Source organism: Sceloporus undulatus, chromosome 4, assembly GCF_019175285.1.
Source record: "Sceloporus undulatus isolate JIND9_A2432 ecotype Alabama chromosome 4, SceUnd_v1.1, whole genome shotgun sequence".
Classification (NCBI taxonomy): Eukaryota; Metazoa; Chordata; class Lepidosauria; order Squamata; family Phrynosomatidae; genus Sceloporus; species Sceloporus undulatus.
This window is the reverse complement of record NC_056525.1, coordinates 68,630,913-68,650,925: the sequence shown is the minus strand read 5'-3', so window position 1 is coordinate 68,650,925 and position 20,013 is coordinate 68,630,913. Positions and strand designations below refer to the sequence as shown.

At 42.4% G+C, this 20,013-nt stretch overlaps 1 protein-coding gene across 5 annotated transcripts in view; it reads right to left on the bottom strand.

The window, feature by feature from the left end:
- The window catches only part of KIF21B (kinesin family member 21B), a 93,972-nt gene extending 74,548 nt beyond the window's left edge, over window positions 1–19,424 (bottom strand). For all 5 annotated transcript variants that reach the window (XR_006103500.1, XM_042463026.1, XM_042463029.1 and 2 more), the window contains exon 1: window positions 19,092–19,424. Coding sequence is in view for 4 of the 5 variants with exons in the window: in XM_042463026.1 (XP_042318960.1) it covers window positions 19,092–19,135 (44 nt within the window). In the remaining variant the exon portion in view is untranslated. The remainder of the gene's footprint in view (window positions 1–19,091) is intronic.
- Window positions 19,425–20,013: the final 589 nt, after the last annotated feature.

The following is a 20,013-nucleotide window of genomic DNA, read 5'->3' as shown; positions in this document are numbered from 1 at the left end:
GCTGTCAGATTTTTGGCTAGTTCAAAGTCTGAGATATTTTCCCAGTTAAAAACAAAACACCTTGACAAAATATTCTGCAACTCACAATCTGAAAGCTTAGCAATGTTTCCCCATTCATTTCACCACTGCTGCAACAGAGTACAGAAGATTATTTTTACATCTGGAATTTTTATTTCTTCATTTCAGAAAGAGCCTTCATTATTTTCCTCTATTTTCACACTGACTCAAAAATCACAAGTAGATTTACAGTTTAGGAGCTATACAGGCACCAATCATAACAAAATGTGATGTGTTTTAGTTTTTGTTGTTCGTTTACTATACTACTACACTGCGATGTACATACTATCCATTATTCAAAATATCCATGACTGGGTCATCAAATTCATCAAGTAAGATGTGAAAAAGGTATTGCTAAACTATTTGTTCATTTCAAAACAGCCTATCTGATTTCCTTAGATTTCACTTCAGTAAAAGAAGAAAATAGTGAGAGCTGCCCCCTTCAGGGTTACTGCAATCTGCATAAAATCTTCTGCAGAAAACAACTATCTCTTCCTTTCCTGACACAAAACATGCAGACACAACAAGCTCAGAATGACAGATTGATCAAAAATTACACAACCAACCCATCTGATGTTTCTAATTTTTAAAAGTCCCTACAAAAGTCCCTACAACAAGGCCATAGCTATGGCAGCATAGCTATGTAATCTGCACAAATATTGTTTGCACATATGCAAAAAAACTCTCAAGACCAACTAAAATATCTCACCATCTTCTAAGCAAGACATTTTTCTGTAGTTTCTTCTTCACAAGGCAAGATAAGATCTCCATACTTCTTGTTGTGTGTCTTCAAGTCATTTTCCAACTCATAGCAACTCTAATGTCACAGGGTTTTCTTGGCAAGTTTCTTCAAAGGGGGTTTGCCATTGCTGCCTACCATATGCAATTTTTTTTATTTGAAATGCAGCTGAAGGAAACTGTTACTTTTATTTCCCCTTTTCCTTCCTTTTAAAGGAGTAGCTGAGAAACAGGCTTATCTATGGGGAAAGCTGAAGCTTGTGTGTTGGGACTCTGCATGGTAAAAAAAAAGTTGTCCTTCTCTTTCTCTCTGTTGATCCAGAAAAACTGCCACATCTCCACATGGCTGAAGAACAGTTAAAAAGGGGAATATATGGTGTTGGCCATATAGCAAAGTACAATAACATCTGAAATCCACAAAACAGTGATGCCTTTATAAGACCAACTAAAATGCACAGATTACATGATGCAAGCTTTCGTAGCTCCATTGGCTTCTTCATCAGGCAAAGGTATTAAAAATCATACAGGAGAAAAATAAAAATATGATGTTAGCAATAGGCCTGCATTTTGTCAAGATGTTGTTTGTGTGCTGTTCTGTGCTGAGATGGTTTGGAGGGATACCTATGATGGCAGACTCCTCTTCTGGTCCTGGGAACAAAGCATTCCAGAGTCCAGAAGATAAAATTTTAATTCCATTAGCAATACAAAAAGGTATTTCCTCTGAGATCCAAGATGTCTCTGTTCCTTGTGAGGTCTGCCTTGTTAGGCAGAGGACACTGAATCTTTCAAGAGAAGCCTCCATGCTTTTGCATTAGGAAAATTGTAGGTGCTGTTTTGGTAAAGCATGCCAAATGTAGTCCCAATTTGTTTAAAAAAATGTTTTACCTTTGTTCAAGGTAGAAACCTCAAATAGCAAAGTCCAAATCCACTGGCTCCCTCATTAGGATTAGGCTAAAATGTGGTATGTTCACATCCAGGAAACATATCCAGAGGTAGCTCTGTTGGCCATATATAGGGTTGCCATATCCTGGGGAGCGGGACATTCCTGCTTTTGGACCGTTCTGCACGGTCCCGGCCCAGTTTTGCTTCTGTCCTGGGTGCTCCTCTGGGTTTTGTTAGTGCGCCGCCATGGTGGCGCCTTTGGCCGCTCTTACTTGTGGTGGCTCTTACTTGCCGCTGCCGCTGCCACCAATATGGCTGTTCTTCTGGCTGCTGCCACCACCAACACAACCTTTGCCGCAATCCCCCAGAGTTCTGTGCGGGTGCGCGCAGGGCTCAGTAGGAGCCTGGGGCTCCTCTGGTTGGCTAGCAGGCTGGGCTGGCCAATAGCGGAACAGCCCACCCCCTGCTTCAGGAGTCTGTGACTCCTGGCAGGGGGCGGGGCTGTTCCAGCTCTCTGACCCCATTGGCCACCCAGCTTAAAGAGGAGGAGCTCTCCTCTGTTTACTCCCCGTGGGCCGGTGAGGGACTACTGAGGCGGTCCGAGGGCAGTGGCAGGCAAATGGGGGGCGAGCAGGGGGCAAGCAGGGGCAATATTATTGTTACTAGCACCCAAAGATCTAGCTGTGTGAGTCAGTTTGCAAAGGGACCTTCCATGGTTATCAATATTATTGTTATTAACACCCAAAGACCTAGCTGTGTGAGTCAGTTTTTGTGTATTTATTTATCTCCCTTGTATTTTTATTTAGTGGATTTTTGGCCCCATCTGTGTGTATTTATTTACCCCTTTCTGTATTGTTATTAAGTGGATTTCCCCCCAGAATATGTGCATTTATTTTCCCCTTTCTGTATTTTTATTAACCGAGGGCAAATCTACTTCTTGTTAAACCACCTTGACATGTTCAATATGCATAGCCATGTTAACTCATGTTAAGTATTAAACCCAAAATGTTTGGTTATGCAATAAGCCTCTCTGTCGTGGATGCTTTGATTGAGAGTTCCTGCATGGCAGGGGGTTGGACTGGATGGACCTTGCGTCTCTTCCAACTCTACGATTCTATGAAATTTGCAAGAAACCATGTTAAATAAAGCCATGTCAAATGCCCAAATGTGCTGTTGTGTGTGTTTTGGAATGGGTGGGTGTTTGGCCCGAAAGGGAAGTACATTTCTGCCACCTGTCAGGGATGATGGGAGTTGTGGCTCTTCACCTGGCCTGGAACTCACCACCTGGTTGTGCACCACGCTGACCAGTTTTGGCCAGTTGTTGTATCTTTGCAAGAGTTGCAGAGAACAGGCTGAAGACCCCGACAAACTCTCCAAGCCTTCTCACTCTTGCTACCACAGAAGTCTTCACCCTTCTTCAACAGGGTCCTGCTGGTTCTTGTAGCTTCACCCAAGACACCAGACAACTCAGTAGTCTTATATAAAAGATCTACTTTATTCTACTATATACAGCTCCAAACAATACTCAACTCCTCACTCTCCAATCCACTCTACAACCACTACTACAACCCACTACTACCCACAAAATGCATTGGGATGTATAGTCATTATTATAGCCAAATCATGGCACCACCTACTGTGGTCTGTTTCCACCCAGTAGGCGTGTACATCATTCCCATTGGTTCTCCTTGTTCATCCCACAATTAATGATTTCATCATCTCAGCCTTGACCACTTGACAATTGTCAGGTGTGTCCAATTATTCACTTTGCAACTCTTGTCCTTGGCATTCAGGACCAGTTAATTGTATTATCATTCACACCTGTGTGGTTCTCAGTTGGCTTCTGCTGAGTCACTCTGACCCTCACATACAAGTTTTATTTCTCTACTGTATAACCCATGTGGCTTTTTCCTTAACATGTCTATGAATAATGCCAAAATGTCCTCCATTTTGATCGTGCCTAAGAAACATGCATTTATATTAACATTTTTTTTAAAAAAAAGCATCAATTTTTCACGTGTCCTCCATTTTAAAAATATGTCCTACATTTGAAAATTTTGCCCTACAGTTGTCCTACAGTTGTCCCAGTTTGGAGGTCTTGACTTATGGCAACCTTAGCCATATAGCAAAGTACAATAAAATCCAATATTCACAATACAGTGATTGATACCAGTGAAAACAGTGATAAAAGGGGAGAACGGATCACATTTTGTCCCCACTTAGTCCTAATTATTAAAAATCTTTATAGCAGTTCTGTCTGACAGATTCTTAACAAATAAAAAGATAAAAGTAAGGTTTATTGGTTAAGCACCAACCACATACTGTATTAGAATTTAGCTAGGCCAAACCCAAAGCCACTGTAGTACTAAAAAGTCAAGAATATATTCCCTGGCATGGTGCCACAATACCAGAAAGAGAAGGGCATTCAGTGAGAAGGAACTCTACCATATAAGCTAAAATTAACATTCCCTTTAATGGGGCCATATTGCTCATGAAAAGTGCTTTTAAGTTCCACACAGTTCTAGAACATTTCCTCTCTGAAGATAAAGCAAATGAGGAATAAACCAGAACTGTTAACACTCCACGCCCTTTATTTGCTTCACGTGTTTAGAGCCCTTAAGGCAAGACGTAGCACAAAGAAAGGCAAGACTGTCTAAAGCTCAACGCAGGCAAGGATTGACCTCCTAATACTCATTACGGGAGCTGAAGCTCCATTTATGCCAGATATACAAGAAGGAAAGATGAGGGAGAGTCTCCTTGAGTAGCTACATACTGTAGCGTTACAAACAGCTGAAGCAGACTTGGGGCCAGACCTATTATTAGGCAGTAACAACAAACCACAGATAGCAGATATATGTTGTAACAGCAATCCTTTAATTGTTGGAGGGCAGAATTGGAAAAGTTATAGCCTTTCCTATTCCCTATTCCCTTGTATGCTCAGGATGCTATGCCATTATCAGTATTTCAGTGGGAGTTCTGTCCACTTTTGACTATAAAAGGCAGGGGTAGGCAACCTTTTTGAGCCGGGGGCCGGGTTGCTGTCCCTCAGACAACTGGGGGGCTGAAGCCAAAAAATAAATAATTAAAAAATTAAAAAAATTTAAAAAAATAAATAAACTGAGAAAAATGTAGGACAACATTTTCAAATGGTGGACACTTTTTTAAAAAAAGTGGAGGACACACAAAAAATTTTGCTTTTGTTTTTTAAAAATGTTAATATAAATGCATGTTTCTGAGGCTTCTATAGACAATTGCCCCCCAAAGGCCCCGGTGGCAATCGGTGGCAGGACCGGGCTGGGGCCGGTCCCAAGGCCTTGCTGGGCCGCATCCGGCCCGGGGGCCGCAGGTTGCCTACCCCTGATAAAAGGGGGAAGAGGTGATGGTTTGTACTTTTGACAGCAAAATGGCTGAGGTTGTCCCTGTGGAGACTCAGCAGGACAGTAACACACATGAGAATGATTTATAGAGAAACATTCCTATCCCATCCTAAGCTTACTCTTTTGCTTGTTGCTGTGTGCCTTCAAGTCATTTCCAACTTATGGCAACCCTAAGATGAACCTATCAAGGGGTTTTCTTGGTAAGTTTCTTCAGAGGGCATTTGCCATTGCCATTCTCTGGGGCTGAGAAGTATGACTTGCCCAGGGTCACCCAGTGTGTTTACGTGGCTGGGCTGAGATTTGAACCCTGGTCTCCATTCAACCCACACTGGCTCTAAAGATTACTCTACTGCTCATGAAACAAAATTCTTATTTCAGGAAGCCTTTGGCAGAACTGGTTAATACAGCCTCAATTTTTGTGAATGATACATTTCATTGATTTTTTGACTCTAGCGATTACTGCTATTTTTGTATTTTATTGGGCTTTAACCGTATTTGGAATTGTTTTTATGTGAGTCCCTGGAAGAAGTTTATTTTCACCACTCCCATTCATTAATCACTGCTATCATGAGAAGGTACCTTCCTCCAGTAACAGCGATCTTATTACGATAGGCCCTCGGTATCTACTGGGATTTGGTTCCAGGACCCCACACAGATACTAAATTTGAGGATGCTCACGTTGCATTATATACAGTGGCACAGTAAAATAAAGTGGCAAATCAAGGTTTGCTTTTTGGAATTAATTAATTATATATATATATATATATATATATATATATATAATCTTCAAGCCATGGATGGTTGAATCTGTGCATGCAGAATAGATACTTAAGGACAACTGTATAGAAAAAATGGCTTGCATTTTGTTTCTCTAAGATGCCTTACTCAGAGCATTATTCCAAGGTACTAAGCGTATGGGAAAATGGCAAGTGTTAAACAAAATATGTGGCCAACTGTGGATGGATATGTCATTATTTTACTACATGTCCTGGAACAAATGTAATTTTTTGATATCAGTACTGTACTTTAGACTCCATTGTAAAATATGGGAAAGAACACAATTTGAAATACAACTGAACACCAAGACAAGTATTAGTCCAGCAAGTAAGTGCAAATTATTTATTTCATTTCGTTTCTAGGCTGCCTTTCTCCCAGAAAGGGACCTAAAGCAGATCACAGATAAATTGTTTTAAAGATTTTACATTATTTTTTTAAAAAAATAATAAAATCAGCTAGTAAAAAACAGTTTAAAATGACACAAAAACCTACAAAAGTTAAAAAACTAAAGGACACACCTTGTATAAGACCCTCCCTGACACAACTATATATTAAAAGCCTGCTTTAATAAAAATGTCTTTGTCTGCTGGCAAAAGAAAGCAGGGAGAGAATCAGCCTAGCCTCCTGAAACTGAATGCATATTTATGCATTGTGTATTTTATTTATATCTCACCATTAGATTGGTTCACTTAAAATAAAGAACAATTGAATTTCTCTCCAATTCTATCAGTGGAAGTACTTCCCACTGAAATCAGTAATGCTTTCTAAATTAGCTGGCGAGTAGTTTGGGCATGCGTTTTCTCCATCTGAGGAAAAGAGGGTGTGTGATGCCCCTGTAACTGTAACCAAATCCCTGTTATATATACTCGCTCCCTCTGTTATGATCTTTCTCTCAGTGGCAACCCAAATGCCAACACAATTCAGTTTGGGTTAGAAAGATATAACTGTATGAAAAATATGAAAGTCCTAGAGCAGAGCACATAAGCAGGCTGTCTTTTTTTGCTAGCTCCTACTGTACCTTCCTTACACTGACAGATTCAGTGTTGTCAGATGAGATCTTATTGACTTGACATCAGACCTTTCAAGAACCTAGCAAGAAAGGCCCCATTTCTGCCAATCATCAGCCAATAGCAGCATTTATATTTTTTCCTGAGGGATAAGTTTTAGACACTAGGATCTCACTGGCAGTGCGTTATTGTAATTTGGAGCTTGCTGTCTACAACTTTACAGCCAAGGGAATTAATAAGCCCTACAAGGGAGAGAAAGAATAGCTCATCCCAGAAAAAGATCACAGCACAACAGTCATCCACTGAGGAATACCATCCTTTGCAGATTTGGCACACACACAAGTCCATATTTATAAGTACTTTTATATTGTCAAGACACAAGCAACATGAGAGAATTTTAGCAGCACAACCATTTTTAAAAAATCTAAAAATTGTGGGGAACATTGGGGACATGCAGGAAAAGTGCTTGGAAGATACACATAGCCTGAAGGCTACATTTTGTCCATACTTGTATGCATGCATGGGGAATTTGCATGGGTTCTTCCCATGTAGTCATAGCTTCTGAATCAAATATGTCATGAAACATACCTGCATGTCTGGGTCTGTTTATGGGATTCCGGCTTTTTAAATTCTGCAGCTGCCTCATGAGAGAATGCCATGGAAAAAAGCAGCTCTCACACCATTGCTTAATGAGTAAATGGGTGCTTTCATTTCTCATGTCTTCTTCAGAGCGCTACACTGCAGTAGTGATGCAATGATGCTGTAGTACCACAGTGGTAGCTCTGACAATACAGATGCTCAGTCTCATATCACACCGGCATACATACAGAATCCTTATTCATACTGTGCAAATGTACTGGCAGAGTCCACCTATTACTTGAGGATATCATGTTCGGAGCCATAGCTGTTAACTCCTTTACAACATATCTGACTCCATTGTGGCCCCAGGCCCCAAAATGACTTTTAGCAGGTGTGTGTGGGGGGGCATTTTCACCAAGTTGGGATGCTCTCCTGAAGTCATCAGGACTCAAAACGAATTTTTGAGGGAGGAAAACCCTCAAAATCTTTTTTTTTTTTTTGCCTCAAATGACCCAGAATGCATCCTGAGGCTTCATACGCCTCAAAACATGGTAGGAATGACTCCATGACCCCGGAGGACATTTAGAGGTGGATTATTTTTATAGGAGGGGTACTCTGAGTGGTGCTGACCTCCAAATTCTCCTAGTCATCCACAGTTGCCCACCCCTACTTTGATATAACAGGCCAAAATAAAGCTGCTTCGGGTCACTTTGGAGGTATGCTGTTTAAATGACACACACATCTTAAGAGTCCAGAAGTTGCGCCAAAGCTGTGCTCCAGTCCTTAAGACTGGAACATGACTTTGGCACAGCTTCCGGTCTCTTAGGACACATGCATCATTAAAATAGCATACCTCCAAAGTGACCTGAAGCAGCTTTATTTTGGCCTGTCTGTTCAGGCCCTTACTCTCCATGCTAGCAAGGTTTGAAGGCATGTTTGAGCCTCTTGTGCAGTATAGAATACAGAGTGTGTTTGTGTGTGCCTTCAAGCCATTTCTGACTTATGACGACCCTAAGACAAACCTATCATGGTGTTTTCTTGGCAAGATTTATTCAGAGGAGGTTTGGCATTACCATCGTGAAGCTGAGAGCATGTGACTTGCCCAAGACCATAAAAAAGTAATTAATGTACACTATAAAAGCTGCATGGAGTACAGTTTAAGATGCCATTTTAAACAGGGGTGGCTGAAGCTTCACATGTGGAACGTGCCAAGCACTTCCTGCTTTCTGATCCACCTTTTACGTTCCAAGTTTCAAACAATTCCATATACAATATCCTTGACAGCAGCAGCTCCTCTCACAACACCCTGTGCAACCCCCCCCAGCCCCCCAAACCCTATTACATAGAGGATACTGGTATTTAGAAATCAGCATTTTTAACTTCCTTCTCCCCCTTCAAGTATACCCGCCAATTATATCCTGCACAGTCTTCCTTCTGCTTAGATGACATCAGAGTAAATACTGAGCGCAAGAGGGCAGGGAGCAATGGGGCAGGGAGATATTCTTGTTCTTTTATATGCATCATAACCCATCAAGTAGTCAACCTAGCTAGAAAGTTACAATTGGCAGGTCAAAACGTAAGACCCATTCCTCTGGAATAAACATGCTTTTGTCAAAAGTTTCAAGTGCTGAAACAAGATGCCATTCCATCCTCACAAAGCGGGAATGGCACTTGGCATATGCCAGAGCATGAGAGGGGGATTAACAGCAACAGAACCCCCACTCCCATCTCTTTGAGAGATCAAGAGCATGGCATGTTTCAACAAGAATGTTTATAAGACTGGCTGAGGTCTGGAGGTTGCAAGGGTTTAAATAAACTTGAAATCTACTTCCTTTCCCGGTTTCACAAGCTCCATTTCCTGACCCTTCTCAGCTCTGACAAGAGCTCACAGACACTACAGGAAACTCTCAGTAGAAGCTAATTTAAGTTTAAAATTTCCCAAAACACTCCTCTGGTTCTTTGTTGTAAGATCCCACTTAACTTTCTTTCCAATTACTATTTCCATTTGGCAGTTCTAAACTAGACCTATCCATAAGGCTCCTTTTCCAAACAAATGCAAAACTCAGTCCCTGCAAAGCAATCCTAGCATCACTTCATTTTCTTTTATTGACTGACTTGATTGACTGTTATCATAGGCTTGCATTCTCTGTGTCCCTGCAGATGCAACATATCATGGGTGTCTAGAGCATGAGCTTCCATACTTGTGGTTTCTATATGAAACACTTGGAGTTAAAACCTTGGTAGAACTAGCACGCAAGCACATGAACACACTGAAGTGGGTGTGGATCATCTCTGAAGCAAGGCGGGGAAGAGTGCTAGATCATAGCACAAGCAGGGAGGAAACCCACAAAGTACTACAGTATAATCTGTTTATCTGCTACAAAACCACCGACAGCAGCCTGAGTTCTTCTACTGAGAAATTATTTCCACCTTCAGAACTAGAGTGAGTTAACTCTATGCCAGATTCAAAACAGGCTTCATTAATTTGGATCCTAAATGAGATCCAGACATCTACAAATTTCACTGTAGTGAATCAGGAGTGACTTGGAGTGCCCATTAGGCCTTCTTCAAACTGAATGAAGTATATATGTAAACGAATTTAAGCTAATCAGCTTTCAAGACAACCAAAAGACTAAATAAGTATCATTTCTGAGTGGATATTGAAGGTCTTGTGATCCTTCCTCCTCCTCCAGACTTTTAGTGTAAATGTCAGTGGGGAAATTTAATCAAGCAAACAGTTAACACAGGCAGCCTTACTAACAAGTGTACCCTAGGGCTACTTTGCACATGTCTACAAAACAGGCACATATGGCATCAGTTGTTAAAAATGCATTTTGGGAGAAATGAGCTTTTTTTTCCTATTTAAAATGCATACAGTACAAGTGGGGGAGGGGATCCTTGGCCAAGCACTGACTACAAGTGTTTAAAAAGAAAGAAAGACATCACATATGTATTCCTCACAATTATTTGTGTTTTATACATTGTGAGAAAAGCTGCCCTTAAGATGTTGAACTAAAATTCTTTATCAAAATTCTAGTGCCTGGTCTACATGACAATTTGGATGATCGGAGCAATCTGCTTAGCAACTGACGCTGCTATACAGTCAGACGTCAGTATCCATGGATTCTTTCTCCATGGATTTGACTATCCACGGCTTTAAAATGTTTTAAATATATATACATTCCAAAAAGCAAAACCTAATTTTGCCATTTTATATAAGGCACACTTTTCTATTATGCTATTCTCTATAATGGGACTTGAGCCTCCACAGATTCTGGTATCCATGAGGGAACCCCAGTGGATACCGAGTGCCAACTATACATGCATGATAGCTTTTCAAGGATAACTGAAGGAATCGGCAGTTGTCAAGGGAGGTCCAAACATATGGTCTGCCACCCCCACGCCCAGTCTTGTGTGTGACTTGACTGAAGTTTAAAAGACAAGAACAAAACATACTACACACTCCCCATCCACTGTCAATATGTCCTTTGTATTCTCCCCTGCTCAACTCCAAATTGTACTTTTCCCTCCCACTAATTTCAGTCACATACTCTTTGCTTCCAGCTCTTCTAAGCATTTTATGACTAAGGCACTATTTCTTATCTGATCTTGGAAGCTAAGCAGGGTCAGCTCAAATTAGTAATTGGATGGGAGACTGCCCATGAATACCAGGTGCTGTAGGCTATACTGCAGTTCAGAGGAAGGAACTGGCACATCCATCTCTGAGTATTCCTTGACTAAGAATACCCTATGAAATGAATGGGGTCACCATATATTGACAGGCAACTTGAAGGCACAAACACACAGAAGTTTATCGCACGGGCCCTGAAACGGGCCTGTTGTGTTGCAAAACAGGGGCGCGCACGGAACGGGATGATCCTAGGAACGCATCTTACTGCACAAGGGAACGCCGCTGCTGCCGCTGGGCATTCCAATCGCATCCTACATCTGTTCCAGAGGGCGTGATTTCTGAGAACTATTCCAAAGCGTTCTCAGAAATTGCACCCTCTGGAACGGATGTAGGATGCGACTGGAACGCCCGGGGGCAGCAGCGGCGTTCCCTTGTGCAGTAAGATGCATTCCTAGCCCCATCCTGTTCCGTGCATGCCTGTGCGCACTCCCGTTTTGGAACGCAACGGGCCCGTTTCAGGCCCCGTGCAATAAACTTTAAACACACACATATACCCAGAGCTCAAAAACAGTTAGTTCGAAAAATTAATTTGTTATTCCTAATTTTTTTTTAGAAAAAAATTAACTACATTTTGAAAACTTGCATGATGCATTTCCTGCATTTTGGTTGGCCAATAAAGATATTGCTCTTTTCGTGGAATGTGGATTTTGCTGTATTTTGCTGCATGGCCAACACCGCTATCACTGAATGTATTTTTGAAGTGTGTTATATTAGATATTAAGTACCAATAATGTTATTGTTTTTGTAATGATTAACATTTCTTGTTAATGATAATTCATGATAATTTTTGATAATTTCTGATAATTTTCTATTATTTTAAAGTAGGTGCTTTAACCAATTAAACAATCTTTATCTTCATTTTAACATAAATAAATTAGCTTTTCTTTAAGGAGAAATGTTAATTGCTACTCAAAAATAATACAGTGGACCCTTGTTATATGCTAGGGTTTGGTTCCAAGATCCCCCGTGTATAACAAAATCCATGTATGCTCAAGTCCCATTAAATATAATGACACAGCAAAATGGTGTCCCTTATAAAACATGAGAAATCAGATATTTGAAATTTATACTTTTTTTTCAATATTTTCAAACCATGGATGCTTGAATCCGTGTATAAAAAATCCATGTCTAAGAAGGGCCAACTGTATTGTTGATACCCACTATTTCTAAACTAGAAAGGCCCTCAAGTGTAAAGTCCTATCATTAAATACCAAAATCAGAATCATCTAGGTCAGTGGTCCCCCAAATCTCTTTAAGAGCTTTTGGACTTCAGCTCCTAGAATCCCAGACTATTGGCCAACAATAGTTGGTTTTACTTATGGTACTTTTTTAAAAAAAAGAAAACAAAACAGCTGAATGTTACAAGCCACTGGTCTGTGGTGAGAAACACATTCTCCACCCATACATCTTTGTGTTGCAACACTAACAATAATATATGAAACAACATGTGATATTCCTCTTCAATCTTTTAGTGAGGTACAGTTCTGCTTTTCATTCTAAGTTACAAATAGACATATGGAAGGGTGGTTTGGGGGATAGTTTGTGATAGAACAGTAGAATGAGTCCAAAGGAATACTTTTTGGGTATTTCCTACCTACCTCTGCTTTGCACCCACAATATTAATAATGTTCAGGTGCCTCAGTTTCCCATGCAGGCATACAGGCTGCTGAGAACTTAAATGATTTCTTTGCTTTTGATTATACCTTGCCTCTGTCCCTACTGGGTACTAGCCACTGCTATACCCTATTGCACTGAACTCTATTCAAAGGAGGAAATCATCACCTCCCACTACAAAGATTAAAAAAATGAAAGAAAGAAAAAGTAGAATGATACTAAAGCCACCCTCAAAAAATATTTTATTAATTAAAGAAGAAACAAAACCACATAAAAGCCCTACTTTACTTTTAAAGTATCTCTCAGCCTTCTGCCCAGATCTCTCTGGGTGTCTAAAAGGGCAGCATTATAGACTCAAATCAAGTTTGGCTTTTAAAAAATATCATGTGAAAAAGGATTAAAGTTAAAGAGACATCTGGATAAACAGATCAGCTGGTAGGGCCAGCATTTCTGTTTCAATGCAGGCTGGCAGAGAAAGAACGCTGACCACACATTTTTTAAACAAGAAAAATGCAGTTTAAACACACCTGCATAGAGATAGTACTGTGGTTTCACCAACTATTTGTTTTAACAGCCTTGAGTTTTGCATCCATAACACATTCTGTTTATAGTAAGCATAAATTCAGTGACAGATAAAGGGAGCATAAGGATAATTACTGGAGTGGGAAAAGAATACATGAGATACAAGGCAGTAAGGATTCATGAAAGGTAAACTGTGCCAGATGATGATGGTGCAGCATCCCCTTTCCAAGCTACAAGAGAGAGGGTATTAATCAATCACATGGCATGTCACAACAAATGAATGAAGTGATGCCTTGAGCTCAAAGAAGCATGTGTGCAAGTTGTGCTGGCCTACGCCAGACTAATCTGATATCCCTTTAAGGAAGATAATTGGTTTTCTGGACAAGGGAAATACAGTAATGCATTCAATGCAGTATGGTATAGGCAATTATTAATGAAACTGGGGGAGATAAACATACAGATGAAAAAAGAACAGGCTAGCTACAAGGAAAGTGAGAAAGGGATTTGGTAAAAAGCAATTCTTCAGACTGAAGAAAACTAATGGGTGGGAAATCCTTGGGGATCAATCAAGAGGCTTGCTTTTATCCAATATTTTCCTTAGTGACCTTAAGATAAGAAGTAGAAATATGTTGATGACAAGTTAGACAATAATGCCAACACAGTGGAGAATGAACATAAAGTAGGATGCCCTTTTGACCAGGGTTAGACCAACAACATGGGAGCCTGTTAGGCAACAACTAACTGCACAACCTGGAGTCATATAGCTGGAGTTACCTACATGATGGCAGTCCTTTAAATGTTAAGGCAGTACTGTTTGGTCCCTAACTGGCCCCTTCCCCTTTCCATTTTAAATCCCAAATCTTAAGGTCAACACCACTAATTACAGCAAAAGCTTCCCCTTTGCTGTAATTAGTGAATTTTACCACCGTTATGTAGTTAGTGGTAAAATTCACTAATTACAGCCTAAGAGCAGATTAAAATAACCATGAGAAAGCAAGTAAAAATGATGTGCCTGTGCAGTATGCTGGGTACTGCAAAAATAACATCTATCTATATGATCACACAGAATATTAATAGAAGCACCTGAAAGTGGTGAGGAAGCTCTTCATTTGATGATCTATTCCAGGCATAACATCACCAAATTAACCCTGGGAAGGTAGCTTTCAAAAGCCTATGTATCAGACTTTCCTCTACATGTTGAGCCCTGTTTAATGTGCTGCGATCCTTGGGAGGCAAAGCACAACTCCCTTCTTTCTGTTCTACAATGAAGGGGCTGAGTCTCATTATCAGGACAGTCAAACCTGATTGACTGATACTGATAGAATGGAGAGGACAGGCAACTAACCATCCCAGGCAACATGACCATTTAGATAACCATCTTCTCTTTCTCATCTCCCACTTATCACTGGTGTTCAGCACCCAGTTCAAATGATTGTGTCTTCTGATTAGCAAGAGTTCCAGTGAAATTAGCTCATCACTCACTCAGAGATGTGCAACCTTGTGGTTGCCCTATAACAATATTTTTGCTCTCTGGACATGTCTCTCCAAACAAAGCAGCATAGATTCAGTCCAGGATACTACTGAAATGTTTGAATACTGTCATACATTAAGTTAAAAATCTATCCATTCATATACACTGTTAGAAGACTGAGAATCTTAGACATTCCTGTGATGAATTTCAATGGGAGAAAAGGAGGGGGAGAAAGAGGTAGAAATGGCTACGTTTTCTCTGCTGTTTTAGGAAGATGCAGGCCTGGATCACAGTCTTCTGTTGCCCTTAAAATTAACCCCTTCCCCTTCCTCTGCCCTTCCCTTTAGCTTCAAACATGGAAAGCAGTGAAAAAGGAAAAGCAGGTTCCATTGATTGATAGCATGTTAGACTACTATCATGACAGAGAAATGCTTATAAATAGTGAAGGCACACAATAACAACAACAACAACATATAAGGAGAGAAAGGTGGGGTGTCAGTTAAAGAGACAGGTACAAATCTCTCTCAATGCTTTTTGTTGGCAGGTTAAATCTCTTCTCTTTAATTAGCCAGCAGACCTTACTACAGTCCCTCTCTTTGTTGCAGTTTGCATAAAGCTTTTTAATGAACTTTTAGCACCCTTCTCCACCCAAGTAGCATCCACAGACAGTTCTAAGTACATGATGAATGAAATAACACACATTTTCTCCTCCTCCTTATTCTTTCTCTTGTCTCCCCTATGACAAATTATATACTGTGTCAAATTTCAGCCTAAATTATGAATATCAAAGCAGGCTTGCATACATTTGCTTAATTGATTGTACTTTGGGAAGAACTTACAACCTATGCAGAACCTGAAACTCAGGGAATACTGCTCTGTCCCACTTGACCAGATAATACCCTATATGAAGACTTTTAAAGAGTTTTTTTTTCTGAACCAAAACACCTTTCTACTCCCAACAATTAAAAGTTGAGTTTCTTAGGAAGTGAATTATTTGCACTAAAAATCAGATCCTGTGCTTGTGTGATGCAAATGTAGACAGCACAAACAGGTACAGTCTGTTCTCCAAAGAAGAGTACTTATCTAAAGCAATAACTCCAGGATCAAATCCAAGTCCATTCTCTAGCAGCACTTCACTTATGGTAGGGTGGGAAAACCTTTGGTTTGATTTCAAAAGCCCTCTACAAGCAAACAGGCCTCTCTCAAGGGTGAGGGGATAAGAGAGAGTAAAAGAGTGAAAACGGGTGGTCCACCTAAGGTTGGCTATAGCTGCACCAACCTCCTCTTTTGTCCCAGTAGATTTCCCCTGAAGGAATGCAGCCCTTGAATAGAAAAAAAAAATAGATTTCCTAGCCCCTAAATGAGACTGAGAATTATTTCTGGGAGTACAATTCCCAAATACCCCAAACATCATGGCAGAGTCTGAGAATGCTGGGAGCTACAGTCCAATAACCTTTGTGAGCTCTACCTATGCCTGCCCTACAGTGTGCGAAGGAAAAGGAAGGATCCCATTTCACCACTGGGACTAGTGGATTAGAAGTACATTCAGTTTTTCCACACATATCCAGACGCTTATCTGGTCAGCTATAGAACAGTCTCCTGTATTCCTCACTAGCATGCAATCTATTACAAAACACTACACACTAAGAATAAAGTGGGTTGCTCTGTAAACCAGCATTGTCTCCTCTTGTCTTCCCTTTTCCCTTTAACTTCTGTCTTTTGAGGTCTTTCAGCTGTACAACACAAAATGGTCTAAAGATGGAGAGCACACAAGCCAGGAAAGTGAGGCAGGAAAACCATCTTTTTCTCAAAGCTGCTCACACCAACTGATTAATTCATTTTGGTCAAGCCAGGCTAGGTGGGAAGCACTGGTGATGAACAAAGGTTTAGCCTTGCAAGAAAGCTTTTGTATGACTATAGCACCCTGCCACATGATGGGCAAGCAATACAAAGATGCATATCTCAGGCTGAAAGGGGGGGGGAACAACCTCCCTTCCACCATACTGGGCACAAAATGATCAGTGACAGAAAGAAAGTCATATGATGTTCAACTGTGGATTTAGCTGTGGCAGGCACTGCCCTCACCTGGCCTCAGCATGTCCACTTTTGTTCAATGTTTTGTACAGCGAATACCTCCCAGCCTTGCAAAAGCGTTGAAACCTCACCAAAATGGCAGCCCCTTCTGTGCTCAGTATACACCAGTCTAACATTTGGGGGACAAAGCCTCCCCACCTCCTCCCTCCTCAGCTCCAATTCAACAAAGACCTACTTGACCTCATAAGATGACAGGACATATCGACATTTCTGACTAATATCTTAGGAAGGCAAGGTTAAACCTCTTTGATGAAAAACACAGTCGTAGCTCATGGCTACTACTAGATGTGGTCTCCAGATTCTTATTAAAGATCATTAAAACATACAGACATACAATAGGACCTGCATCCTTGGTGGCTAGAGTCAATGCAAAAGAAAGCAACCTTGGATAGTGTCATCAATGCATGAGCATCATCCTTCCTTTCTACAAGGGTGAAAACAATTGCCTGGTTTCAGGTGAACAGAGAAAGGCAGGCTGTACCTGCAACACATTTCCACCTTGGCATTTCTTGCACACAGAAAATGGTTGGAGAGCTGCAGCATTTGGCAAAGGAAAAAGAGAAATGGGTGTGAAGCAGGCACCGCAGTAGGCAGATTTGCCCCCAAACTCCACCCAAAATGAAGGGAGGATGTTCAAAGGAGGATGCCATGCACCTGCTTATGACAGATTATAGCACAAACACAGTTATGAGGAAAATTTAAGTACCAGCCAAAGAAAACAGATTTTCTGTTGGAGAGAGATATGAGGCTAACAAGGGGAAGGAACCGGCTAGCCCCTACGGAAACCTGACAGCAACGGATTTATCAGAAATATCAATAATGGAGAGAAAGGCAGCTCCCATCCATGCAGTCACACAGCCCAGACAGAGAAGAGAGGCAGCAAAACACAGGGCATATGTGTGAAATACAGGATTTCCTTGTTTCTCTGGCTTCTGCTGGCTGGGCTGAAAAAGAGAAGGAGGGGCAGCCCTGGGTTTTTTCTTCCAAAGACAGAACAACCCCCATCCCCCTTTCTGGGTAGCTATGGCAGTGGCAGAAAATTGGCTTTTATGGGAAAGGGTTTTTCAAAAAGGTCTCCTAAGAAGAAACTGGCTTTTTTTTTTTAATCACAGAGGGATCGCTTATGAAGGAGTGGGGGAAGAAGGGAAGGGAGAGAGAAAGGCACTAGTGTGGCCAGTGATGTCCAAAATATTGATGCGGCTAATCACATGCAAGCAAAGAGAGAGACAGAGAGAGAGAGAGAAAGGAGACAGGGTCCAGCCATTGGACTCCCGTTGTGTGGACCTCTGCAGAGGAAACAAAGAGGTGTGTGGCTGCTGGCAGTGTGCCTGTGTGTGTGTGTGGGTTTGCGTGCGCATAGACACAGCCACAGAGAGGTCTGGATCTAATTACTCCCCCCCCCAGCCAGGAAGGCTTCCACACCACACACCCCAGGCCTGTGCCCCCCAAAAAGCCACAGGTGCCTCTTTCCCTGGACACCCAATCCTTTGTTCTTGTTGTTGTTCCTGTGTGCCTTCAAGTCCTTTCCGACTTATGGCCACCCCATCATGGGGGCTTCTTGCAAGGTTTCTTCGGGGGGGGGGTGCCCTTGCCTTCCCCTGAGGCTGAGAGAGTGTGACTCACCAAGGTCACCCAATGAGTTTCATGCTGAGAATTGAACCCTGGTCATAGTCCAGCACTCAAACATCGACACCACGTTGGCTCTTCTACCTGATCCTATCCCCCTGCATAAAACCCAAATAGGAGCCTATGGCAGACCCTTTGTCTCTGCTCAGGGTAACCAGGCACGTCCTCCTTTCCCAGGACACGTCCTCCATTCTCACCTTCTGTCCAGGAGGCATTCCAAAATGTCCCCCCATTTGGAGCAAGGCTAAAAAGCATGCATTGACACGGACTGCTTTCTTTTTAAAAGCCTTTCTTGGGTCATGCCCTCCATTTTCCCTCGAAGTTCTTACCCTTTGCAATGAACTGTCCTCCTTTGTGGTGAGAAGGACATCTGCCCCCCCTGACCGAGAGGAGGGCAGGAGGGTGGACGAAGCCCCCCCCCCCACACACACATACACCCCCCCGGCCACAGAGGGACCAGGCACCCCCCTTCCCCAGGACACCGCCTCCATTTCCACCTTCAGTTCAAGAGGAATGCCCCCAAGGTCCTCCATTGGGAGCAGGCTGAGAAGCATGGCTTTTACACTGCTATGCTAGACAGCTGCTCCATTTGAGGAGCCTGGGGGGGGGGGGTCCTCGCTTTGCCTTCCTGAGCCCCAGGGCCCCTCCCTGCTCACCTCACGGCCACCTTGACGCTGCAGCTGTCCCCCTGGGCAGCCATGCCCTCCTCCTCCTCCTCTCCTTCTTCTTCTTCTTCTCCTCCTTCTCCTCCCTCTCTTCCTCCTTCTTGCTCCCCGCGAAGCCTCCTCCGCCTCAACCACCATGGAGCCCGGGGGGCCAAGACCAGGCTAGCAAGAGCCCCAGGCTGGGAGCCCGCCCGACGCAGAGCAGGAGGAGGACATGGCGGGCGGGCGCCCTTCCTTCTGTTCCTCCTCCTCCGCAGCAGCACCACTCAGCCAGAGCCAGGGCTCCCCTCCTGCCTCCCCGGCAGCGCCACCGGGACTGGCGGCCAGGAGCCCTGGCTGCGCAAGGCAGCCTCTGGAGGAGGAGGAGGAGGAGCACCTAGCAGCCAGCCCAGCCCCCAGCCAGCCTTGGGCAGGTCACACTCTCTTAGCCTCACAGCATGGCCAGGGCACCAACCTCCTCTGGGGACACTTCCCCCCCCCCAAAAAAACAACAACCCTGTGATAAAACTCAAAGGTATCAACCCCTGTGATAAGGTTCAAAGATGTAGCCAAGTTAGCCACTGTGTCTACACTGCAGAAGGAGTCCTGTCACTGAGAAGGTCACATTCTCTCAGCCTCAGAGGATGACCATGCTACAAACCTCCTCAGAAGAAACTTGGCACAAAAAAAAGAACCTTGTGATAAAATTCAACGATGTAGCTGAGTTAGCCCCTGGCTCCACACTGCAGAGGGACTCCCCTCCTTGGACAGGTCACACTCTCTCAGCCTCAAAGGATAGCCATGACATAAACCTCCTCTGAAGAAACTTGCCACAAGAAAAACCTGTGATAAAATTCAAAGATATAGCCATGCTAGATCTAAAATACACTGCAGGAATAATCCAGTTTGAGACCACTTTAACTGTCCTGGCTCA